At 40.1% G+C, this 26,986-nt stretch overlaps 1 protein-coding gene across 6 annotated transcripts; it reads left to right on the plus strand.

Annotated features, from left to right (window-relative positions):
- Positions 1 to 756: 756 nt before the first annotated feature.
- On the plus strand, positions 757 to 25,832 carry GJC1 (gap junction protein gamma 1). 6 transcript variants are annotated; one of them, XR_013762784.1, is made up of 5 exons: positions 757 to 1,093; positions 16,624 to 16,699; positions 19,361 to 20,611; positions 22,686 to 22,738; positions 24,918 to 25,832. XR_013762784.1 is itself a non-coding variant. In XM_079133335.1 (4 exons), exon 3 carries the CDS (start codon positions 19,381 to 19,383, stop codon positions 20,569 to 20,571), a length of 1,191 nt encoding a protein of 396 aa, XP_078989461.1. In that variant the 5' UTR covers positions 757 to 1,093; positions 16,624 to 16,699; positions 19,361 to 19,380; the 3' UTR covers positions 20,572 to 20,611; positions 22,686 to 25,832. The 6 variants fall into 6 exon arrangements, 5 of the variants coding, with proteins under 5 accessions (XP_078989461.1, XP_078989465.1, XP_078989462.1 ...); XM_079133335.1 differs by having other exon boundaries at positions 22,686 to 25,832; XM_079133339.1 differs by lacking the exon at positions 22,686 to 22,738.
- Positions 25,833 to 26,986: the final 1,154 nt, after the last annotated feature.

Raw genomic sequence — 26,986 nt, forward strand, 5'->3', positions numbered from 1 at the left:
TTAATATTTTAAACTCAGATGTCTAATGTTGTGTTTTGTGTTGAGTCAACTTTTTATTTTTGTTGTGGCAATGTTGGAGATGGAACCCAGAGCCTCACCAACACTAGGCAAGAGCTCTACCACTGAGCAAAACCCTAGCACCATTTTCTTTGTTAACGTTTTCACGTATCTCATCGCACTTGTCATTTCAAACATCTCTGTAGAGAGAAAATGTGGTGAGGGGGCAGACTGGGGCATGCCAAGTATAGGGAGAAGTTCAACACTCGGAGGGCAAGCAGGTAGTGAAAATGATTAAAGCAACTGATTTGGGGCAGTGTCTAAGAAGTAGGTGCCACATGAAAGGCTAAAAGTGAGCAAATCTTTTTGACTTTTTAGAAAGAAGTCAAATTCGGATTTTAAAAATTTGGCAATTAATAGTTTTGGAAAACACTATACTGGCCAAATAAAACTTGTCATTTGGCCAGATGCCCAGCCCTTAAGTTATCAACTCCTGAACTAGCCCTTAGGGCTTAGTTTCCGGTGGAGGAGTTGGACCTGCAGCACATCACCTCGCTATTTAGAGTTTAATTTCTTATCTAGTCAAAAGGGCAAAATGAAAAGCCTATCCATTTGTTCTGTGATGCTCAAATGAACTAAGTCCACAGCACAGGAATTGTGAGACACTGCGCTGTATAAAGTCATCCCCCACCTATTTAGTCCTTCCTTTGTCACATAGTCTCACTCTACTTAAAGCATTTGGGGAATTCTCGGTTTCTTAATAGGCAGCTTAAATACTGGAGAATTCCTATGCATGCAAAATTTTTAAAAGTACTTCGAATGGGATCCCTGCTGGGATGTAAGGAGTTAAGAGGAAATGGCCTATTAGGGTCTTGCTAATCCAAGAAGTCCAGGACCTCAAAAGTATCTAGAACGCCTCCAAAAGCCACGATTCAAAGCAGCAAGGATGGCTGACCGACTGAGGGCCTGTAGGACCCTCCAGTAACTGTAGTGCAGAACTTGGAACGGCCATCAGCATCCCAAGGTACGCTGGACCAAGGCCCTGGCAGGGCGCACACCGACTCTGGAGCTCCTAGAACCAACCCGGGATACCCAGGTGAGGCGTCTTCACGGCGCCGTTGGTGGCCCTCTCACACTGGTGGCCCTGCCGGTTGGGGACCCCAGTCCGGATAATCCAGCTAGAAGACTGAACTGTCGGGGAAAGAAGTGAGCGCCCACGACAAGTCTAGACTCCACCCGGGTGGGTCCTACCCGCGCCGCGCCCCCGGTGCGTCCCGGACTGCCCCGGAGCGTGCGCGGACCCGAGAGCGGAAAGTTGGAGCTCGCGCCGCACCCCGTGAGCTCTGGGGCGCCCTCTGCGACCCCAGTGCCACGTGCCGCGCGCCCCCCGCTCCCAGGCCGCTGCGGGACGCCCCCGCCCCCACCGCGGCGCGTAGTGCGCAGGCGCTTCCCCGCGGGTCCCGGCGGCGGGAGCGGGAGGCGGCGGCGGCGGGAGCGGCTTCAGCCTCGGCTGGAGACTGAGGCGAAGGCGGCGGCGACAGCGGAGGAGGAGAGGCGAGGGTGGCGGCGAAGGCGATGGCGACGCGGGGCACATGAGGCGGCGGCCGGCGGGACGGGCCGAGGCCCGGCGGAGGAGGCGGCTCCGGGGGAACCCGCCGCCGGGTGAGGGGCAGCCGCAGGGCCGGCTGAGGGGAAGCGGGCCGGGGCGGGGCCCGGGGGGAGGCGGGAGAACTCGTGGGGAGCTCGGAGAGGAGCCGAGGAGAGCGGGGACCCCGGGAGGAGCGCGGCCGGCAGCGGGGGGCGGGAGAGGGGCGTCGCCGAGGGGTTCCCGCCGAGGCTGGAGGGACGTCGCCGCCCGCGTCCCGCCGCTGCCCCGGGCGCGCCCTCCCTCTTTGTCCCCAGGCGCGAGGTTCCCAAATTGGGAGGGAAACGGCTCGGGGGCCGGCTCGGAGCCGGGGCGGCGTTGGCGCGCACTTGCGCGGCGCCCGGGCGGTGCTCCCAACTCCTCCGGGCGGTTAGGGGCGCAGGGCGGCGCCGGGGCCGCCCCCCGCCGCCCGGCGCTTCGCGGGCTGCTCTTTGTCTGCCGGACCGCGGCCCCTGCCATCGCGGCTGCGGCGTGCCGGTTCGTCTGGCTCCTAGTCTAACATCTCCCCGCCCGGACTCCGCCGCCCTCGGAGGGTTTAGAGGAGGGTTAGTTCGAGGGCTGGAAGCGGGAGAGGGGCTGGCGGGAGGACTGGGCTACTCGCCTCTTGATGGACGCGTTTTCTTTACTTAAAAGGACTTTTCCCCCAGTTGATGAAACTTTGGAGCACTGCTTGCACTGCTTTTCGTTGTTTTTTTTTTTTTTTTTCCCCTTGAGTCTCCAGATTCAGAATTGAGACAAGGCGCTAACGCTGTGATTGTGGGTTGGTGGCTGCGCCTGGAGATTTGAGTCGAAAAGATTTACGTGTCTGTGTGGGTTAGAATTTGTTTTATCCCCCTCTTTCGTGGGGAGGGTGTTTGATGGGGATTGCTTTACCTTTGAGAAATGTGAAGGCGCTTTTGTTCATTGAGAACTGGCAGTGGTACTGATTTCATTGTGGTCATGCTTCATTTTGTTAGCATCACGACTAGGTGAAATTAACAAGTTAGAATAAGTTCTGGGAAAGTTGTCCTGTATGCCTATTAGGCTGAAAGTATTGTTCATGTTGTGTAACACGTTCATGTGAATATATGTGAAAGCGCTTTAAAAACCAAAAACTGTTAATGAAAGTGGTTTTAATTCTCTGATAAGCAGAAATCACATCTCGAGTACATTACCTGTAGAATAAAAGGCTTCATAATGTAATTTTGGAGTCAAATCCTTTTCCTCTAAAGAGAATGTAGATGTTATTCAAAATAAGAACGCAAAAACAAAAACACCTAATTTCAGAGTTCCTGACTAAAAATATCGTGAATTGTGTGGTTAAGTGCCGATTTCTTTTTGGGAGCGGGAATTTATATTGCACTTGCTTTGAATTTCTTAAGTGCTGTGTGGTGGCAGAATGAAAGGAACAACGAACTAACTCCTCCGTGCAAAAGGTAAAAAGCTCTGGTAAACAAATCTGTGTCTTAATTTTCACCAATTCTTTGTGCTCAGAGTGTTCTATGCAAAGCACTTTGTAAAGAGAATATATAGAAATTATATGGAAGTTTGGTAATATGTGTCCTGATTTGTAGTGGCTTGATCTTATTTACTACTTGTCTTAAACTGTTGTGCATTTTCCCAAAGCATTTCAAACATCCTTTCAAAAAATCAGCACTTTTAACTTTAGGATGTGTAATTTGAGAATTGGTTTTCTACTTGTTTAGGTCACCTCCATGATTCTTTTTTCAGTTCATGGAGATAGAATTGATTTTAGCCTTTAATACAAAGGGTTTTATAAGTTAACATGTCTCCAGCACAATAATAAGTGCTGTTATCCTTTGTTAATTTTATATTTGTATAAATTGACCAAAGGGAAGGAATGCAAGGTTCTGTCTTTGATTATCATTATCCCCTTGTCTCCCATTTCCAGGCTCACACATCAAATCAGTAGTTAGGATCTTAGAATATAAAATATGTATTTAAAATCCAGAGCATCATTCTCTTAATAAATACATAGTGTTTGTTTCTTGCCTAATTCAGTGCACAGTGATGTGTTTAAAAAAAAAAAAAAAAGTTGCTTTATTTGAAGTTCTCATTTCCTTTTTCTTTTTATGATACTGTGATTTGAACCCAGGAGGATGCTACCACTGACCTATATCCCCAGCCTTATTTATTTTTTATTTTGTGGCAGGGTCTTGCTAAAATCACTGTGGCTAGACTTGAATTTATGATTCTCCTGCCTCAGCTAGGCATGTGACACTGTGCCCAGCCCAATTTATTCTTTTTGGGGGGCAATTCTCAGTTCTATTGACTTTTTCTGGTTTTGAAAATATTGCATGCTCTTCATTTAGAAAACTTACACCTGGTGTGTTGGTGCTCACCAGTAATCACAGTGAGGGTCCAAATTCCAGCTCAATGGAAGAGAGCCCATGTGTTAAATCTCCAGTATTGATCTCCCCCCAAGAAAAAATTGAATGAGGCAAACCATTTAGAAATGATCATTATGGTTAGGAAGGGTGACTTCAATTAGGCCAGGGAGACTGGAGGTGAGGATAAGAGTCTGACCCTGGTAAATTGTAGAAATGAAACATGATACACTGAAGGTTTAGGTTTAGAGCCAAGATAGAGTTCAGTTTGGAAAACTCACATTACTTCCGAATATCTCAGTGGAGACCCTGAACGGGTAGCCGGGATTTAAAAAAAAAAAAATTCCAGGATCCTAGTGTCTCAGCCTCCCATCTCTGGGATTACAGGCATGCAGTACCCAGACTGGCTCCTTTTTCATTCACATTTGCATATTCTCTCTCTCTCTCTTTCTCTCTTTCTTTCTCTCTTTCTCTTTCTCTCCCTCCCTCTCTCTTTTTTTTTTTATGCTGGGGGTTGAACCCAGCTGTGCTTTACCACTGAGCAACCCTTTTTATTTTTCATTTTGAGACAGGGTCTTGCTAAGTTGCTGAGGCTGGCCTTAAATTTATGATCCTTCTGCCTCAGCCTCTGGAGTTACAGGTGTGTGCCACTACTCCCATTGCTTTTTTTTTTTTTTTTTTTTTTTTTTTTTTTTTTAGTTGTCATGGCTCTTTTATGTAGTTATGTGTGGTGCTGAGTATTGAATTCAGAGCCTCACACATGCTAAGCAAGCACTCTACCACTGAGCCATAACTCCAGCCCCTCACTTTTTTTTTTTTTAAGTAATATCAGATAGTTGAGGCAGAAAAAGTAATGAATAATACTATGATGAATAAATACTTGTGTGTCCACCTTATTCAAGAAAGATGTTATCATTACAGTTGAAGTCCTGTTTTTCTACCTGACAGGGTCTTCTCTCCCATAACCCATTATAGACCTCCTTCCTGGAGGTAATCACCAACTCGATTTAGTATTCCTTTGCATTTCTTCATATATATTTTTTTCTTTTTCAGAACACTCAACCACTGAGCAACTTCCTTTTTATTTTTAATTTCTGTTTTTTTGGTACTGGAGTTGAACCCAGGGATGCTCTTCCAGTGAGCTGCATCCCCCCCACCCTGCTCTTTTTGAGACAGGTCTCACTGAGTTGCCTAGGCTGACCTTGAATATGCAATCCTACTTCACTGGGTTTATAGGCATGTGCCACTGTTCCCAGCTAGAATTGTTGTTTTAAGGTAAATCTAATCAGTCAGTTTATCAGAAGATTTATATTGCTTTTTCCTTTAAATCTTGAATCTTTATTTAATGAGGTGTAGTTTGACCTTGCCTATTTTTCCAGCATCATTTATTTTTATATTTTTTCTTACTCTGTGTGATCTAGCCATACTGATTTTTTTTTTTTTTTTTTTTTTTTTCTTTTTAATTCCTGCTCCTCAAAAGTTCAAAACTTACCCAAGGGCCTTTGCACACACTGTAGTTAATTCCTCTGCCTGGGAGACAGCTCCTTATTCTTCAGAACCTCCTAAATATCACTTCTGCTGCAAAACCTTTTTCCTCTTCCTAGAATAGTTTAGCGATCCCTAAAAGAAAACTCTTCTAGTAACCTTTACTTATTTTTTGTAGAATTTATCACAATTTAAATTTAATTGCCAGGCACAGTGCTTCACACCTGTAATCCCAGCTACTCAGGAGGCTGAGGCAAGAGGATGGTAAGTTTGAGGCCAGCTTGGGCAACTTAGATCCTGTCTCAAAAGAAAAAATAAAAAAGGCTGGGATGTAGCTCAGTGGTAGAGCTCAATCCCAGTATATCCCTTGCCAAAAAATTTAAATTATTCGTATAATGTCTATTTCACCATTTTGACTGTCGTCATATTCTGTAAAGTCAAGAGTAATGTGTCTGGTAACCGAGTGTCCCTAAGCATCCAGTTCATGTATTCAGTAGTTATTTCACTGGCACACACCTGCAATTCCAGCAGGTTGAGAGGCTGAGGCAGGAGGATTGTAGGTTCTAAGCCAACCCCAGTAATTTAGTGAGACCCTGTCTCTAAATAAAAATATAAAACAGGACTGGGGATGTGGCTTAGTGGTTGAGCTCCCTGGGTTCAATGCCCTGTACCAAAAAAAAAAAAAAAATATTTCAGTGCCTACTAATATTTTATTTGTAGTTGCTGGGTATACTGAAGTGCTTCTTTTTTTTTTTTTCCCTGAAGTACTTCTGGTAAAGTTTTTGTTCTTCTTTGGTTTTGTTTTTGTGGTGCTGAGAATTGAACCTAAGGCTTCACATGTGCTAGGTAAATTCTCTACCACTGAGCTACACCCTAGTCCTATTTTGTATTTTGTTTAGAGACAGGGTCTCACTGAGTTGCTTAGCGCTTCGCTTTTTGCTGAGACTGGCTTTGAACTCAGGATCCTCCTGTCTCAGCCTCCTGAGCCACTGGGATCACAGGCATGTGCCACTGTGCCCCACTGATAGGATGTTTTTAAAAGACCTGATTGAACATGGTGTGGTGAAGCATGTCTGTAATCCCAGTGGTTCTGGAGGCTGAGGCAGGAGAATCACAAGATCAAGGTCAGCCTCAACAACTAATAGGCCCTGAGCAACTTAATGAGACTGTGTCTCAAAAAACAAAAACAAAAACAAAACAAAAAAGAAATATATATATATATATATATATATATATATATATATATATATATATATATATATATGGGACTGAGGATGTGTGGCTCAGTGGTTAAGTGCCCCTGGGTTCAACCTTTGGATTCTACCAAAAAAATAAAATAAATAAAAAATTAAAAGACATGATTGACTGTCTATCTAGATTTGTATTGAAAATGCTTTAGTGAGATCTGAAAGGGTATTTATTATTGATGTGTCTAATTTGAATAGCTTGCTTTAGCCCCACATTCCAGTTCAGTTCTAGGTGATGTTATTTAGAGTGAAAACTTTGTATTTATTATAGGTTGAGCAGTTCAAGCAGGTGTGTATTTTCCACATTCACAGAAGAGAAAGCTAGCTAACCATCTTGCTTGCTTCCTTCTGCTAGAAATCAAACCCAGGCCCTTATGTGTGCCACACAAGTACCCTACCATTTAGCTATACTACCTGATCTGCTTGCTTTTGTGTTGAGAAACATTATTAGGATTGGGGGTCTCAATTTTTAAGAAATTGAATTGTGCATGTGGTCTTGGATTTTAATTTAGCTATCTTCAAAACCTTAGGTAACAGATTATTTTGGATTAAAAAAGAAGCCCTTTTGGGCTATCAATATTTAGTATTGCTCTAGGTCTGTTGAGTTTGTACTGAATCACATGGATAAGTGTTATATCCCAACAGAATAATTCATTGATACCAAGGAGAAGACAGGAAACAGAGTGATTAGGATAGGAAAAATTATTTTGTAACATATTCAAGTCAAGTAAACATTTTTTAGAACTCACTTGTAATGGAGACTGGAAAGTTTTTTTTTTTTTTTTTTTTTTTTTTTTTTAAATGCATTTTTAGTTTTAGATGGACACAGTACCTTTATTTATTTTTGTGTGGTGCTGAGGATCAAACCCAGTGCCTCACATGTGCTAGGCAGGCGCTCTACCACTGAGCCACAACCCCAGCCCCTGGAAAGTTTTTGATGACTGTTTTGTATGTGTTTTTTCCCCCAGGGGATGGGGGTTGTTTTGGTACTGAGGATTGAACCCAGAAGCACTTAACCACTGAGCCACATCCCCAGCCCTTTTTGTTTTTTATTTTGATACAGGATCTTGCTAAGTTGCTTATGGCCTCAGTAAATTGCCAAGGCTGGCCTTGAACTTGGAATCCTCCTCTCAGCCTCCTTAGTCCCTGGGATAACAGGCGTGTGCCACTGCATCCAGCTTTGATGGCTGTTTTAATAAGCAATTTCTCAAAATAAGGCTAACTCCTTCCATGCCAGATGATAATGAGCAGGGAATAATGGTAAAAGCTGTGCATTCCCAGGGAATGTTGCATTTGTTAATTTTCTTTGTTGGTTCTGCACATTTTATATTGGGTACGTAAAGTAATTAGAGCAGCATTGTGATACTAAGCTGCTATTAGATTATGTCAGATTACTATCATCTTTCACATATACTTCCAAATTAAAAATTACCCTCTGGACTCGCCGTACTATCTTTTACTCCAGAGTGGAATTTTATATAACTTTTGTGTTGGATCTCTATACCTTCAGGGGTTTAGTAATTGCACCAGAGATTCTGTGATGAAGTTGGCCTAATATAAATACCAAGATGTGATCTCTAGCAAGGCTTGGGTATTATATCTATACTCTTCTGTGATTTATTACTTAATTAAATCTTTATGAATGTATGCAAATATTATGAAATTTGTACCTTAACCTACTTTTAAAATTTCTCAAAGGACTTTTGTTATGAAGTAAAAGCTTTGCCGATTTCATTATTGCATGTTTATTGTAGAAAATACTAAAAAGCATAAAGACAAAGAAGGTAGATAATCCATAGACTGCTGTTAATGTTGATGTATTTCTATTCAGACATTAGATTAGTTGTCAAAAGAGGGAGAGTGAGGGAGGGCCTAGAGAGATTGAAAGAAACAGCAGGTAGGAGTCTAAGTTGATATAACCCTTTTGGAAAGTGACTGATCTAAAGCTGACACACTTATACCTATGATTGCAATTCTACTTCTAGACATTCAATAGAAATGCATGCATATGTTCACCAGAAGACATGTGTACAGTGTTCATAGCAGTATTATTTGTACTAACCCCAAACTGCCCATCAACAGAATTAATAACTTGATACGTTTACACAGTGGCAATATAATAAAGCAAAGAGAATGAACAGAGCTAAATGTTCTTTATGTTATCAACACAAGAGAGTCTGTTTGTGATTCCTTTTATATAAAGTTCACATGGAAGATAGTCTTTCCTTCTAAGAGGCATTTGGCAATTTCTGGAGATATTTTTGGTTTTCACAAGTGGAAGAGGCCAGGGGTGCTACAAAGCATCCTAATTATCCATAATGTCAGTGTCGAGACTGGCTGTGGATTAAACTAATCTATGTTGTTAGAAGTCAGGTTGGTGGTTTGCCTTGGATAGTAAGGGACATACGGTGGCTGTGAGTAGCTGCTAATGTTCTTTATTTCCTTGCTGGTTACAGGGGTATGTTCAGTTTTTAAAAATTCATTGAGCAGTACTCATATTTGTGCATCTTTCTGTTTTATTCAATTGAAAGCATCAACAAATCAGATTGCACCTAGAAATCAGGTTGAAGAGTTCTTGTTCTTGTTTTGTTTTGTTTTTAAGTACTAAGGTTTGATCCCAGGGCTTTGCACAGGTTAGCAAGTACTCTTCCACTGAACGATATAGTCTTAGCACTTTCTTTAATTTTTATTTTATTTTGATATAGGGTCTCATTAAGTGGCAGGACCTTGGGCTTGATCCTCCTGCCTCAGCCTCCTGAGCCCCTGAGATTACAGGTGTGCTACAATGCTTCCAGTTTAAAGAATTCTTTTTTTTTTTTTTTTCTTTTGGTGGTGCTGGGGATTGAACCCAGGGCCTTGTGAATTAAAGGATTCTTTTGAAAGATAATGTCAAGCTGATAAACCCCCTCAGCTGGAACTAATAAACAGCCCTTTTCAGATAATTATTTGTATTGCTTTACCTGTTATGGAGACATTAACATTTTTAAAATAAATTAACTTTATTGATATATAATTCAGACTCCATGTGTCTCAGTGATTTAAATTTCACAATCCAAAACCTCAGCAACCTTGTTGAGATCAACTGCAACATAATGAGAACCTGTTTCTAAATAAATTTTAAAAAACTGGGGATGTAGTTTAGTGGTAAAGCACCCTGGTTTCAATCCCCAGTACAAAAAACAAATAGCACAATTCAGTGTTTTTAAATATGTTCACAAAGTTATATAGTCAGTACCATAATAAATTTTAGACTATTTTGGTTCCTCCAAAAAGAAACTTCATACCCATTAGCAGTCACTTCCCATTCTTCATTCTGCCCAGTTTCAGGCAACCACTAATCTACTTTCTGTCTGTAGTCGTACACATTTGAATTTTATGTCCTATGTTCTAAAAAATGTTTAATGATTATTTCATTATAGATGTTATGCCATAAATCTTAAAATAAATATACTGTGTTTATTTAGGTTAAATTACTAGATGTGACATTCCTGATTAAAGAATGTGTTTTTTTGTTTTGTTTTGTTTTGTTTTTATTTTTGGTACCAAGGATTGAATCTAGGGGTGCTCAGCTACTGAGCCACATCCCCAGCTCTTTTTTGTATTTTAGAGACAGGATCTCACTAAATTGCTTAGGACCTCACCAAGTTGCTGAGACTGACTTTGAACTTGCAATCCTCCTACCTGAGCCTCCGGAGCTGCTGGGATTGCAGGTGTGCACCACTGCGCCTGGCAGAGTATATACATTTTAAGTTCCCCTGCCTCACTCTGGGTAGAGGGGATTGAACCCAAGGCACTCTATCCCTGAGCCACATTCCCAGCCCCCTGCTTTTTTTTTAATTACATATTTTTAAGATGTTGATAGACCTTTATTTTATTCATTTATTTACATGTGGTGCTGAGAATTGAACCCAGTGCCTCACACATGCTAGGCAAGTGCTCTACCACTGAGCCACAGCTTCAGCCCCCAAGCCCTTTTTATTTTTTATTTGGGACAGGGTCTCACTAAGTTGCATAAGCTGGTCTTGAGTTTGCCATCTTCCTGCCTCAACCTCTAGGATTACAGAAGTGTCCTCCATGCCTTGCTTAACATTATTGATAATCAATATTGTCAAGATACCTTCCAGAAAGGTTGGACTAGGTTGCACTCAACTTTGCTATATGATGGTGTGTTTTTGTTGTTGTTGTTGTTTGTTTTTTAGGACTTCTGTTTTGTAAACCTAGTCATATTAGAAATATACATTTGTTCTTCTCTTAGACATGTCTAGTTTCCTAGACTGAGCATTATTCACATCACTTGGTTAGACTTAAGCTTAGGCTGTTTTGGACATGTGCACCAATACTGTCCTTTTCACATGAAGACAGTTCCACTTTTGAGACATTGTGAATGAATACATTATTCCAGGTTCCCCATACTTATCCAGCTAGTTCCTGAATGTTCTTAAATTCAAGTAGAATGGCTCTTTGCCAGGGCAGATTGGCACTTCATCCCACAATGGTGTTTTATTTCCTTGTTGGTTGATATAGCCAAGATTTTAAACTATTCTAGGAGGTTTTATAATTTGATTCACTAAATTATATTTTGTGTTTCCCAGATATCCTCCATAGCCAGAAGTGCTTTTGAAAACAAGTTGTTTTCATGTTTATAATACATAGATTACTGTTTGCTGGTTAGCTGCCATAATGCTTTTGCATAGAAATTGTCACCAGCTAGTTATTAAACATCTATTATCACTCATGTGGAATTAACTTGTACTTAAAATGTTCCAGTTAAACAAAACTTCATTGTAAACCTTTAATTGATTTCATTTCTGCATATAAAGCAGACTCATTCAGGGATGTGAGTCACTAGTGTGATTCTTAATGGATTGCTCAGCTCATGATCTGAGATACCCAGTTATTACTTAACTTTGGAATCATGGTGAGTCCATATTGAAATTTTTAGTTTAGTTCCATTACAGATTTTTGGGATGACTGTTTAGAATATGACTTTTTGGAAAATTTGACATCTTGCTGGGTGCAGTGGAACATGCCTTATAATCAGTAGCTCGGGAGGCTGAGACAGGAAGATTGCAAATTCAAAGCCAGCCTCAGCAATTTAGTGAGACCCTGAGCAACTTAGCAAGACCTTGTCTCAAAAACAAAAAAGGCAAGGAATGTGGCTCACACCAGGAATGAGCGCCCCTGGGTTCAATCTCTGGTACCCAAAAAAAAGAAGAAAGTTTGACGTCTTATTATTTTTTAATTTAATACCTTTATTTTGCTTTCTTCCTGCCCCTAAAGAGCAGAATTCCACATAATATTTCAGTTTTATGAATTTTATTGTGCTGAAAATAATTTCATCAAATTTTAACACAAGGGACCTTTGAATTTTTTTTTTTCTTTTTTTTTTTTTTTTTTCGGTGGTAGTGGTACCAGATTCAGGGGCACTTGATCACTGAGCCACATCCCCAACCCTATTTTGTATTTTATTTGAAAACAGGGTCTCACTGGGTTGCTTAGTGCCTTACTTTTGCTGAGGCTGACTTTGAACTTGTGATCCTCCTGCCTTGGCCTCCCGAGGTGCTGGAATTACAAGGCATGCACCACTGTGCCCAGCGAAATCATCTAATTTTTTTTTTTTTTTTTTTGAAATCATCTAATTTGATGTTCTCCATTTCACAAATGAAAATATGGAAAGGAAGAATTTATTCCTACAGCACCTGAATCACATTCCAGAATTAAAATTGTCTTTTATTCTAGACTTGCTCTCAGTTTTATAAAATTTAAAGTTAAGAAACACTGTAATAGAAAGTTCATTTGAGTTCATCCTGGATTTTGTTTTTGTTTAGAAAATAAATTAGGATTTTAAAATGTGGCTGCCTATCCTGGAGTTTGGGTTTTTTGTTTTTTTTTTTTTTTTTTTTTTTTAGTTGTAGATGGGCACAATACCTTTATTTTATTTATTTGTTTGTTTGTTTGTTTATTCATTCATTTATTTATATGTGGTGCTGAGGATCAAACCCAGTGCCTCACATGTACTGGTAGGCAAGCACTCTGTCACTGAGCTACCCCCCAGCCAGGGTTTTTAATTTTTTAATTATGAGATTTAAATTTGGCTCTCATCCACTCACATTTGGTTGTTATACTTACAAAACATTTAGAACACTGCTACTTATTTTAAACCTGAGCAGGGGATGGTGCTGGGGATTGAACTCAGGACTTCATACACACTAGACAAGTGCTCTACCACTGAGCTACATCTCCAGCCCTATTTTAAACTCTTTTATTTCCTGATTTTTATACTTTAGTGAACATTAAAACTTGACAAGAGGTTCTGAAAATATGGCAGAATCGGAAGCACCAGGAATCCAACAGTTGCTCTTGCAGAACCTGTCTGATGTAACTGTTTTGGAACTCTGGTGACTTCCTGCGTGTGTGCGCGCCTGTGTGGACAGGTGAACACGTGTTACTGAGAATCAAGCCTTGGTGCATGCTAGGCAAGTGCTCTGCCACTGTTTCATATCCTAAGACTTTCTGTCTGTTGAAAGCTTTTGTCTTTCAGGGAAGGTTTGGGAGTTAATTTTCATGAATTTAAACTCTTAGCATGCTAGTAGCTACTCATCTTTAGCCATTGTGGCTGGCTGCATGTGCGGGTATTCTTAAAGTAGCCTGTGGCAAAACCTGCAGTAGCCCATTGATCTGAAAAGAACCCTGGCCAACCATGGTGGTGCATGCCTGTAATCCCAGCAATTCGGGAGGCTGAGTCAAGAGGAGCACAAGTTCAAAACCAGTCTCATCAATTTAGCAAGACCCTGTCTCAAAATAAAAAATAAAAAGGGCTGGGGGTGAAGCTCAGTAGTAAAGAGCCCCTGGGTTCATTCCCCAGTTGAACACCCACACCACACCACCAAAATAAATAAATAAGTAAAGGTGAGGAGAAATTAAGGCATTCCCAGATATACAAGTTGAAGGAGTTTGTTAGTTCTGGGTCTGTCCTGCTTGAAATGCTCAAGGGAGTTTTGGAAGGTGAAATGAAATGACACTAAACAATAATGTGAAGCTATATAAAGAAGTAAAGATTTCAATAAAGGTAGGAACATGGGCAATTATAAGAGCTAGTATTGTAACAGTTGTTTGTAACTCCGCTTTTTGTTTTCTATATTATTTTAGGAGACTTCTTTCTCCCCAAATTTCATGACAATATAGTCAGACTTCAAATAATTGAATGATCTAGGCAAACTAGATAAACTTTCAGGATCTTACTTCCTTATCTCTTAGGGGTTTTTGTGGGGGCAGGGGATACCACGGATTGATTTCAGGCACTGAACCACTGAATCACATCCCCAGCCCTATTTTGTATTTTATTTAGAGACAGCGTCTCACTGGACTACAAGGGCATTGCTTTTTATTTAGAGACAGCGTCTCACTGGACTACAAGGGCATTGTTCAAAGCCTGGCTTTGAACTTTTGCAGTGCTGGAGATCAAACCCAGGGCCTTGTGCTTGCAAGACAAGCACTCTACCAACTGAGCTATCTCCCCAGCCCCTGGCTTTGAACTTTCGATCCTCCTGCTTCAGCCTCAGCTGGGACCATAGGCATGTGCCACTGTGCCTGCCTTGGCTTCTTATCTTTCAAAAAAAATTTTTTTGTGTGTAGTTATAGATGGACAGCATGCCTTTATTTTATTTGTTTATTTTTAGGTGGTGCTGAGGGTTGAACCCAATGCCTCAGACATGCTAGGCAAGCGCTCTGCCACTGAGCTACAGCTCCAGCCCTGTGATTGCAGTTAATATTGGTTTCTTTTAATGTTATTGCTCCCCCCCCCAGAATTATTCTAAGAAAAATAAAATGAAATTACCCTTTAAAAAATTATCCTTTTATATCCCATATATTAGAGGAATTAATATAAGATTACCCTCTTCCCTGGGACATTTTGTGGCCAACAACATAAACTGTGGAGGGCTGGGGAGATAGCTCAGTTGTTAGAGTGCTTGCCTTGCAAGCACAAGGTCCTGAGTTCGATCCCCAGTACTGCAAAAAAAAAACCAAAACAAAAAACATAAACTGTGGGAATACCTACTTCACAGACATTTCAGGTGTGCATATCGAATGCTGTAACTCTTAGGAAAGCCCATGAAAAACCAGGCTCCAAAGGTTCTTGGTATTTTTCTAAGCTTCCTGTTTAACCAGTACAAGAGAAGTACCTCTAGGTATATTAAAATGTCTGCTTTAAAATTTATATAACCTTTAAAATTTTTGTACCAATTCATCTCAACAAAAGTTGGGTTATTGTATGAGATGCTAAACTACTAAGAAAATTTTTCATAGCAATATTTATTGGAAAAGGTCCTCATTGGCCTGGAGATGTGGCTTAGTGGTAGAGTGCTTGCTTGCCTAGCATACATAAGGCCCAGGGTTTAATCCCTAACACACACACACACACACACACACACACACACACACACACACACACATACACACACACAATTTGTCTGTGTGGTTGCAGGTATAAAGGATGAGTTTTTTACTATTGTATTTTCTTGGGTTTATTGCTAAGAAATTAGATTTCAGGCTTTAGGGAGAAAATTACTTTATGCATGGTATTTGGGGGAAAATTGAACTTGCAGGGAGTTTGTGGATGTGAATCATTACGGTGTTCTATGTTATAAACCTGGTTTACATCATCATTTAAAGATTACACATCATTCTTGTTTTGTGGTTCTATAACTTATGTATTAAGAGAATAAGTAGGCTTAGTTGAAGATCAGGGCTAGAGATGGGAGCTATACTTGAGTTCCATGCTAAGATCATTGTATGTTGGATTGTATTTTTTAAAATTATTTATTAATTTATATTATATTGAATTCAGGAGTGCTTTACCACTGAGCTACATCCCCAGCCATTTTTACTTAAGAGTCAGGTCTCCCTAAGTTGCCTGGACTGACCTTGAACTTTTGGTGCTAGCAAATTCTTTATATGTAAATCTTGACTATGCATTCTATGTAGATGCCTTCACTTTTTCTTTTTTATTGATGTGTTGGAAATTGTTCTAGGATTTTTTTGGTGGGTTTTTTTTGTTGTTGTTGTTTGTTTGTTTGTTTCCTGTATTTTAAAAAAGAATAACTTGGCTGGGGATGTGGCTCAGTGGTAGAGCACTTGCTGGCTTGTGTGAAGCCCCTGGGTTTGATTCCCAGCCAGAAAAAAGAGGGGGGAAAAAAGGCAGAACAAAAAACATAAAAACGAATAAGAAAAAAGCAACTTCTATTCCTATATATGACACTCAAGGGTTGTTTTTAATCTGTTAAATTAAGCCACAGTAGTGAACAGAGTTGATGCCTTATGGATGATTTGACCATAGCTGTTAAGAATTGGCAGAACTTGATAATGAGAAGTAATTCATCTTGGAGTTTGTTTTTTAATCACTGTACAATGCAGGTGTTTTCTTTCTCTGACTTTGAGCAGTTGAATCTGTAAATCACCTCTTGTGGAGACCAGTGTCCCAGGGACTGATCCAGCTGTTGGGTGTTGTAGCAGAACAGCTTGCTCCTACTTGGCTGCTCCAGGATTAGGGCACACATGGGTGAAGACTTTTGCAAGGCCTTTAGCGACCCAGTTTCAATTTGCTGGGGTTCTTTGACTTTTTGCTATAGGTGCCAGAGTTCGCTGGCTTTGTTTTTTCACAAATGACTTATCTTCCTCTCAGATTTTCTTAGACTGCAGTGTTTCAAGAATCTTTGGGTCACTATTACATGGTTTCTCCTACCACATGTGTTGTTTGGGGATAAAGTAGCCATATTGACAGTCAGGCCTGTTCCTATCTTATTCTGAGTGATTCCTGTAGTACGTAGAAAACTTTGTTGCTTCTTGGAAAATGGTGTTTCAGTGATTCACTGTTTTCTGTGGGAGGAAGTTTATGACCTACTCTTTTCTTTTTCCCTTTCAGAGGGAATTGGGGAAAGTTGCAAGCAAAACATCATTTCTCAAAGAAAATTTTGGGTAACAGAAGTTCTGGATAACAGGTAAAGTGCATTTAAACTTTGTTGGTGGTGCTGACAAATTACCTATAATCTGCAGAAGTAAACTGAAAGATCAGGGAGAGAAAGTTTAAAAGTTAAATCTACTTTGTGTCAGGAGTTGTTAGGGACTTATTACATGTATTCCACTTTTTTTTTGTTTGTTTTTGTTTTTTTATCTTCTAATGGGTTATACAACACGTAAATGTTTTTAACTTGGATTTTTCCACCCCCCTTGGTACTGGGGATTGAACCCAGGGGTATTTAACCACTGAGTCACATCCCTAACCCCTTTTTATTTTTTATTTTGAGACAGTTTTACTAAATTGCTTAGTGCCTTACTAAGTTGCTGAGTCTGGCTTTGAACTCGTAATTGTCCTGCCTTAGCCTCCCATATCACTGGGATTACAGACAGATGCCACTGCACCTGGCTTAACCTGGATTCTTGACATATATTAAGAATTTTAGAGCTGGGCGTGCCTATAATCCCAGCGTCTCTGGAGGCTGAGACAGGAGGACCACAAATTCACCGCCAGCCTCAGGAACTTAGTGAGGCCCTAAGCAACTCGCTGAGACCCTGTCTCTAAATAAAATACAAAAAAGGGCAGGGGTTGTGGCTCAGTTGTTAAGCTTCCCTGGGTTTAATCCCAGGCACTAAAAAGAGAAAGAATCTTAGAATAAAACTGTCCTTTAAAATGTGTTTTAAATTGATTGATTTATCCATTGATTGGATTTCATATCCTCACAATTCACTTTAGCAAGCCTTTTTTTTGTACCTGGGATACTACCACTGAGCGCCCCCCCTTTTTGTTTTGTTTTGTTTTGTTTTGAGACAGAGTCTTGCTAACTTGTTGATGCTGACCTCAAAATTGTGATCCTCCTGCCTCAGCCTCTTAAGTGACTGGGATTACAGGTGTGCATGCACCATGCCCAGCAGCAAACATTTTTTTCTATCTTCCATAAACAAAATACAGATATAATAAAGGGGTTATAATATTTGTTGTAAGAGCATTCATTGTGGTGTTCTCAGAATCTGCTCTGCTGTTCAGTCCAGTTAGGGAGTGTCTTCCTAGTTCCTTTCTGTTGTTTTAGTCCATGATCATTGCCAGTTGTTTGCAGCTGTACCATCTCCTTAATTCCTTTCAACACTTTGTCAGCTGGTGCAAAATTTAAGCTTCCTATAAGCTATCTGTTAACAATGAAGTCCAGCCCAAAGGTCTCCTTTATGTTCTCAGGGATATTCTCTCTGTGACTGGATTGGAATAGCTACACCTATGCATTCTTTTCCTTTTTTCGTGCTAGGGATTGAACCCAGGGGTGCTGTACCACTGAGCTACATCTCCAGCCCATTATTATTATTATTATTATTATTATTATTATTGTTATTATTTTTGGTACAAGGATTGAACCCAGGGGCACATGACCACTGTGCCACATCCCCAGCCCTTTTTTGTATTTTATGTAGAGACAGGGTCTTGCTGAATTACTTAGCGCCTTGCTAAGTTTCTGAGACTGGCTTTGAACTCACGAGTTGTCCTGAGCTGCTGGGATTACAGATATGCACCACTGCATCTGGCTGTATTCTTTTCTTTTTCTTTCATCTTTATTTTTTAATTTTTTTCATACTTTTTATTGGTGAATTATATTTGTACATAACGATGGGACATATTACATATTTGTACATGCACATACTATAACAATATAATTTGGCCAATATCACTCCCTATCATGTTTCCCCCTTTATCTCCATCTCTCATTTCTTTGTATTTTATTATCTGTATCTCAAAAAGTTCTGAAGGTCTCATTAAATAATAGTACATGTCAAAAACCCAGTGTACCAGCTGCGTGCAGTGGCACTCGCCTGTAATCCCAGTGGCTCTGGAGGCTGAGGCCGGAGAATTGCAAGTTCAAAGCTAACCTCAGCAACAGCAAGGCACTAAGCAACTCAGTGAGACCCTGTCTCTAAATAAAATACAAAATAGGACTGGGAATGTGGCTTAGGGGCCAAGTGCCCCTAAGTTCAATCCCCAGTACCAAAAAAAAAAAAAAAAAAGTGTACTGCATCTGAGAAAGACATCTCAGTAAATGAGATCTATAATGATGATAATGATGATGATGATGTTATTATATGTGGGCTTTTTGTATTATTATTATTGTCATTTGTGTTGTGGATCAAACCCAGAACTTTTTGCATGCAAGGCAAGTGTTCCACCGCTTAACTGTACCCCAGCCCCACAATTTTACTTCATAAACAGGGGAAGACATGAAAGTAAACCAGACTTCCTAGGACCCTGTAAGTCCAAACAAATCCTTTTGGATTGAGGTGAATGAATTGTTCTATCTAAGGGTTATAAGAGTGAGATGTTAATTTAAATGGATTTGCCTGTTGTTTGGATGTAATGTTATTTACTGTAACATTTGTTCTAGTATTAGCCTTGCAGTTAGATTTCATGTATTTACAGAAGTGGTTTCTGGAAATATCATGAATTAAAATTTACATTTTAAATATTTTAATAGCTGTTAGGGTTTGGAATGTAATGCAGTGGTAGAGTGATAGAATGAGCTTAGTATGTGCATAACCCTGGGTTAAATCCCCAGCACCAAAAGGGAGAATAAAAAGACTTTAATATTTGTTGGTTTCTTCCACGATATTTTCCACTTTATCAGGGCAAAGCAAGTTGATCACCATGAGTTGGAGCTTCCTGACTCGCCTGCTAGAGGAGATCCACAACCATTCCACATTTGTAGGGAAGATCTGGCTCACTGTATTGATTGTGTTTCGGATTGTTCTAACAGCTGTAGGAGGAGAGTCCATCTACTATGATGAGCAAAGCAAATTCGTGTGCAACACAGAACAGCCAGGCTGTGAGAATGTCTGCTATGATGCCTTTGCACCACTCTCCCATGTGCGATTCTGGGTGTTCCAGATCATTCTGGTGGCAACTCCCTCTGTGATGTACCTGGGCTACGCCATTCATAAGATTGCCAAAATGGAGCATGGTGAGGCGGACAAGAAGGCAGCTCGGAGCAAACCCTATGCGATGCGTTGGAAACAGCACCGGGCTCTGGAAGAAACAGAAGAGGACCATGAAGAGGATCCCATGATGTATCCAGAAATGGAATTAGAAAGTGAAAAAGAAAATAAGGAGCAGAGCCAACCGAAACCCAAGCATGATGGCCGGCGTCGGATTCGGGAGGATGGGCTCATGAAAATCTATGTACTGCAGTTGCTGGCAAGGACCGTGTTTGAGGTGGGTTTTCTAATAGGGCAATACTTCCTATATGGCTTCCAAGTCCATCCATTTTATGTGTGCAGCAGACTTCCTTGCCCTCATAAAATAGACTGCTTTATTTCTAGACCCACTGAAAAGACCATCTTCCTTCTGATAATGTATGGTGTTACAGGCCTCTGCCTATTGCTTAACATTTGGGAGATGCTTCATTTAGGGTTTGGAACCATTCGAGACTCACTAAACAGTAAAAGGAGGGAACTTGAAGATCCGGGTGCTTATAATTATCCTTTCACTTGGAATACACCATCTGCTCCCCCTGGCTATAACATTGCTGTCAAACCAGATCAAATCCAGTACACCGAATTGTCCAATGCTAAGATCGCCTATAAGCAAAACAAAGCCAACATCGCCCAGGAGCAGCAGTATGGCAGCCATGAGGAGCACCTCCCAGCTGACCTGGAGACTCTGCAGCGGGAGATCAGAATGGCTCAGGAACGCTTGGATCTAGCAATCCAGGCCTACAATCACCAAAATAACCCCCATGGTCCTCGTGAAAAAAAGGCCAAAGTGGGGTCCAAAGCTGGGTCCAACAAAAGCAGTGCTAGTAGCAAATCAGGGGATGGGAAGACCTCCGTCTGGATTTAATCTTTGCTGGGCTTAAAACTTGGGCTTTTCATAGTTTATGGTAAGCAACGGCTCACTGAATAATGACTTCCATTGAGTAAACATTTGGCTCTGGTTATCTTCAGGGATGCTGTTGGCTCATGATCCAAACTCAGGGGACTCTGAAGGTGGGGCTGGGATAAGTGGGGAAAGGAAAACACAGTGTTCCAGGGCACATGTTCTTAGCAATAATACAGTTGCAGAACTTTACATTTGTGTCTTCCAGATCCAGAGAAGAACAGATATATTTAAATCATTCTTGTTGAACAGTTTTTGTATGTACAGTATTATGGTACATTTTTTTTCTTTTTCCTTTTTTTTTTTTTTAGTATGAGAACTTTTTTGTATTTGTACATTGAACTGCTGTAGTTACACTTTTTTATATTAAAGGAAAAAAATCCTTGTAAGTAATGCCTATTAGGCTAGTGTTATTTGTTTAGCAAAATCTACCCTGGATTTAGAGTTTTAGTAGATGCTACGCTCAATACAAGTGCCTCTCATGTTGCAGGGAACATTTTAAGGAGACTGAGGAGGAGATACCAGTTTTCTGTCTTAGAAAGACTGCATTATAAAGAGATTGAGATCTTGTCTCTTCTACCTGAGAAATCTGGGAATCTTACTTTTATGACCAGAGCTGTAGCCATTCTTTGAAAATATGTTTCCAAAGGACTTAAATGATTCACTGCAGGATTTCTTCAAATACCGAGCATTGCCAGTATGTGCTTTGATGGTGTATACATAAATTCTTTCAGAAGTCTGATATGCAGTGGTGTCTCCCGTCCAGTAGCAGTATGAAGCATCTCACTAGAGTTGATGCTAAGCCACTTGTCTCAGAGAGCTCAGTTGCACCTGGGAAATGAGGCCTAATAGAATGTTCAATTGTGAACCCTTTTGATTAGCCTTAAGCCTCTATCGAGAAACCTGCCCATCTCTCTCTGGTTTCTTAAGCCAATAATGGATATTTCCCATATTTGTTACCATTGGAAATATAAAAATTCACTTCTAGACTAAGAACATTCAAAACTTCCTGTACTGCAGATGGCAGAAGGCCTAAATTCAGATTTTTAGAATTTTTTTTATAATGGAATTTATGACTGACTGCTGCCAATGTAGGTATCTGCCTAAATGGCCATTGATCTCACTTGGGATTTCGTCTGTAAATAGACCAGAAGAGGTATTCAGTATTTATTCCCTGTTGGTATATGCATTTGTTAATGACAAGCGTTATTGTTTATAAAACCAGTGTTTATTAGCAGTGGTTATTGCCATCTTTTTTTTTTTTTTTTTTGCGGTGCTGGGGATCGAACCCAGGGCCTCGTGCTTGACAGGCAAGCACTCTACCAACTGAGCTATCCCCCAGCCCTTTTTTTTTTTTTTTTTTTTTTTTCAAACTGGGTATTGAATCCAGGGCCTCACACATGCTAGGTAAGTTTTTTACCACTGAGCTACATCCCTAATCCTGTTCATTTTATTTTTTAAATAGAGTCTCCCTGAGTTGCCCATGCTGGTCTTGAACTTGCCATCCCCCTGCCTCAGCCTCCCTAATAGCTGGGATTACAGATGCTTACCACCACTCCTAGTACCATCTTTAATTTTTTTTTTTTTTTTTTTTTTTGTGGTGCTGGAGATTGAACCCAGGGCTTTGTGCTTGAGAGGCAAGCACTCTACCAACTGAGCTATGTCCCCAGCCTCCATCTTTAAATTTTGTCAGAGAGCTTTGTTCTGTCCCATTCTCAGGTTTGAATTAGTGGAGAGCCTCTGAGCACAAGCTTGGTAAACAGGTCGGGGGTCTTTGCTCCACCAGGGAGCATCTCACTTGGGTGTCTTGCTCTTTTAACAAAGCCATCTCTGACTTTGAAATTCCAAAGGTATTATGCTTTGTGTCTGCATTTTAAAATTCCATTTCCCAACTATTTAGAAGAATATGAGAATAGATAGCACCTTTGGTGCAGTTGTTTTTCTTTGTTGGTTCTTCATTTGCATTCCTTCTTCCTGCCCCTGCCCTGCCCAAAAAAACTTAGAAAATTTAACCTTATCTTCTAGCCATTCATTGACTTATATATGTATATATATATTTTCTAATCTTTAAATTTTAGCTTGGAGAAGCTCCTCAGGATCTCTCAAAATTTTAAGCAGAAAATAAACTCAGGTGAGACTGAAGGGGAAATTTTAGAAAATGACATACATGTATATCATGAATAATTAATGGACATTGTCAGTTTCCCTCCAACCAAACAGTTATTAAGGAAATTCATGTAATTGTTAGAAAAAAGGCAGGATTTTCATTACCTAAGCCTCATTGAGATACAGAACTACCAATTTTTGTGTTGCTGGAGCTTCCAGCAGATTTCTTTCTTTCCTTTTTTTTTTTGCAGTGCTGGGGATCTAACCCAGGGCCTTGTGCTTGCAAGGCAAGTACTCTACCAACTGAGCTATTTTCCCAGCCCCAGATTTCTTAATTGACAGAAAGTTCACATACACTCATTGCCATTTATTCAGAGTCAGAGGAAAAGAGAGTGGCTTTGCCAGCAGAAAGGTTGGGAATTTGAGTGGCAGAGAGGGTAGGAGTCGAGCAGAAATGCTAGGAAGAACCAGGCAGAGGCATCTGGCGCCAGAAGCAGCCACATAGTTTGTATAACAGCCCCTGGTGTTTCATTTTGGCCTGTGCTACTGAGAATGTTATCTTTTGTTTTTAGCTAATTCTTCAACTTCTTAAGTTATACAGAAAGATATTCTAAGTCACTTCGTGTGCATACACTTTAAAATCTATTTTTATTCTCTTGCTAAAGTTTTAGGATTTTTTTGTTTTGTTTTTTAGTACCAGGGATTGAACCTAGGGGTGCTTAACCACTGAGCCACATCCCCAGCCCTTTTGTGTATTTTGTTTAGAGACAGGGCCTTGATGAATTGCTTAGGGCTTCACTGAGTTGCTGAGGTTAGCTTTGAACTCAAGATCCTCCTGCCTCAGCCTCCCGAGCTGCTAAAGTTTTAATTATGACAAGAATTTCCCTACTCACTGCCTCCTTAGCACATTTCTTTCTTTTGAATATAAGTTTGCTAAAACTGTTTTCCCCTTATTATATGTTATTTACCTACGTTAAGAGTGACCTTTTGTCTAGTTTATTAATACATTAATTGATTGTACATTGAATCTGTGAAAATATTGTTCTGGAATGTACAGGTATTTGTATCAAAAGTCTGCCAATAGTTTTGTTTTTTTCTATCAAAATTGTATTGTTTTACATTGCCACATAGGACATGCTATGTCATATTTCTCCTCTCAGTGGAAGTTGAGTACTCAGTCCTTCACGTGCTAGAATCAATAGGAACAATAACATGTTTATGTTCCTTAATGTACTGGTACATTTATTCAGATGTTGTGTGTCCACACCTGACGTTTTGTTAAAATCTTTTATTCAGAAGAGATTTGTAAAAGTTCAAATTTGAAGGGAGAATTAGATAACATTTTCCCCTGAAGGAATATTAATGTTCATGTTGTGGCTTTGTCTTTGCTTATGACTTTGTTTTGCCTGTTTCCATATTTGTTCATTTAAAACCACAAGTGTATTATTTCAGTTGAAGTCAGTTTTTCTGGTAATTTTCCTTGACCAATATTTATAGACTTATTTGTTCTTGATAACAATGAATTTGCCATCTAAAATGGCACTCACAGTTCAGGTTTTTTGCATCTCTCTGTCTTTTAGAGGGCTACCTATATCTTTAAAGGGGAAAAAAATCAGTATTAGTAAACTTACCTGTAATTTCTTCACAGTGTGAAATCAGGCAGTTTGAGTTTCCAAGTTAAGGAATCCCTTGCCTCTGAGTGTTAGCAAGTAGTAACCTGTGGTAAAAGGTGTTTGAAGAATCAACTATCAGGACTGGGGCGTAGCTCAAGAGGTAGAGCACTCACTTAGCACGCACCAGGTCCTGGGTTCAGCCCCTGGCACCATGAAAAACAAAAAGCCTTCTCACTGTTGGTCACTTGACTGAGCTTGGAGCTTCAGAACAATAGTTAGCTGTGTGATGGTGGTAAGGCATGCTGTTGTGCCCTTTGTTGTGGGCCTCAGTGATGGTTTGAAACACTTGATTCAAGCAGTTTATACCAAGAACAGACTTTAAAATATTCTTCCTATTAGTCATATGATTTACCCGTTCAGCATTTAGATGTCCATGCTCTGGGCTTGCTTTCTCATTTAAGAGGCGTTCCACTTCTAAAAATAACACCTCTGCATGATGATAAATTTTTGGCCAGCCAGCATTTGGTAAAAGACAAGTATGTTATACTTGAGTTGACTTTAATAAATACCTTTTTTATTTATAAATCAAAGGTCTTTCCCAGCTATGAAGAAGATACCTGAAGTCAAAGATACACAGCTGCTGGTCATGTTGATTGGAAGGTTCCAGGTATTAGATTAATTTTATGTATAAAATCATGTAATCTCCTGAAGAATCTTACCACCCTTTGGCAATAAAACCCCTTTAGCTATACAGTGCAGTTGGGAAATAAAATTTCAACTCACATGTCATAAATCTGTAATAATTCAGTTACCATCAAATGTTAGGATCCTTAGGTTGAATTACATACATACTTCTCTTTCTAGCCTCACATCATGGAGACTTTTAAGATTTTCCTTTACTGTTATCCCTAATGTAATCCTGTTGCTTTGCTGTTTATAATAACACTATTACGTGGATTTGGTTCATGCACATTCCACATTAAAGAAGAAATCCTCAGTATTCTAAAATCTAGGAGTTCCACTGCAGTGCAAAATCAATACAGAGATAAAAAGTAAGTGCTGCCTTTTAGGTTGACTTGTTGAACCAGACAGACAGTTGGCTTTGTGCTTCCAGCATTGAAAAAAATTTAACTGTTCTCTCAATTATGTTTTCTTTAGCAAATCTCCTACAGAAGTCTCTACCTCAGTCATTAAGTATTGTGATATGATTAGCATATTGATACCACAAACATTTAGCTAGGACTTCCATCCAACTTTTTAAGAAAATTTAAATGTAAAATTCAACTGTTAACCAGGAATCAAATGTCATGTGATGTGCAGTTTGGATATTGCATGAACAGCTAAGGAACCTGTTTTAGTGCCAAAGATGATTTGTTATTGATTTTGTTCTGTACAGTTTATGTAAAACTTTCATGGTAGAGACAGGTTCTGTGTTCAGGGCCTTGTCTCTGGGAAGATATTGTCAGTTCCAAATGTTTTTCAGTTAAATACAGTTTAGAAGATTCACTTGTGGTCTGTGCATCCTTTCTCAAAAACTCGAAACCCTTTGAAAACAAAGCTGTCAGGAAATTTCACTTGTGGCATTTTTCCCATTCTTTGTATAAAATTGTTCCCAAGAGCTTAAAATGGTTTACACAGAAAACCTGATATGAAAATCTCTTCTTGTACATTTACCTGTAAGTTGATCTTAGTTTGGCCTCAAAAGAGGCCCTTTCACATATCAGGGCTGGTTCTCCTCTGGGACTAAGTGAATTGTCAAAATGTTTAGTGTCACAATCTGGGGAGTACTTGGTGGTCTCCTGTTGGAGGACAGGGAGGTGGAGTCTAAGCTTAGGAGCTGGGAACACTCTTGTCTCTGACTCCCTTTGGTTCTGAGGCCTTTCCCACCTAGGCACAGCCTAATCCACCTCTGAGGGGAGGGTGTGGGCGAGGGGAGTGGTTATCCTAACCCAAAACAAAGCTCTCTGTTCTCAGATACAGGATAGCTTACTGGAAGGTCACACACAGCCCACCCTCAGCAGCAGAATTGTAAACTGGTCAGCCAACCATATTTGGTAATAAATTTGTGAGCCATTTGAAGCTCTTGAGGCAGTTAAATCACTCCTGATTCTGTTAGTTTTGAAAGTGGATTATTTGATAGATTTGCCATTAGAAGAGAGACTGACTGGGGTTGTGGCTCAGTGGTAGAGCACTTGCCTGGCATGTGAGAGGCACTGGGTTCGATTCTCAGCACCACATATAAATAAATGAATAAAATAAAGGTCCATCAACATATAAAGCTTTTTTTTTTTATTTAAATCTGTGTTCTTTTGCTACACAGAGCTTAAAATCTTCTTAAGGTTTTGTTGGACATAGTGGTGCACACGTGTTTCGGTATATTACCCAAGGACTTGCACATGGTAGGCAAATGCTCTAAGACCGAACTACATCTCCAGCCCTTATTTTATATTTTATTTCGAGACAGTCTCACCAAGTTGCTGAGCCTGGCCTCGATCTTCCTGCTGTCTCCTGAGTTACTGGGATTGCAAGTGACCACACCTTACTCACAAAACTTTATTAAGATAATTCACATGCAGTAAAATTCACCGAGCCCCAAAATTCACCCTTTTAAAATGTATAGTTCCAAAAAATTTCAGGTGAATAATCACTGAAAGACACAG

This window comes from Sciurus vulgaris (assembly GCF_902686455.1).
Source record: "Sciurus vulgaris genome assembly, chromosome: 3".
Taxonomy (NCBI): Eukaryota; Metazoa; Chordata; class Mammalia; order Rodentia; family Sciuridae; genus Sciurus; species Sciurus vulgaris.

Excerpts from the sequence above, each read along its gene's own strand:
- GJC1 (XM_079133335.1), top strand. The coding sequence starts at position 19,381 with ATGAGTTGGAGCTTCCTGACTCGCCTGCTAGAGGAGATCCACAACCAT.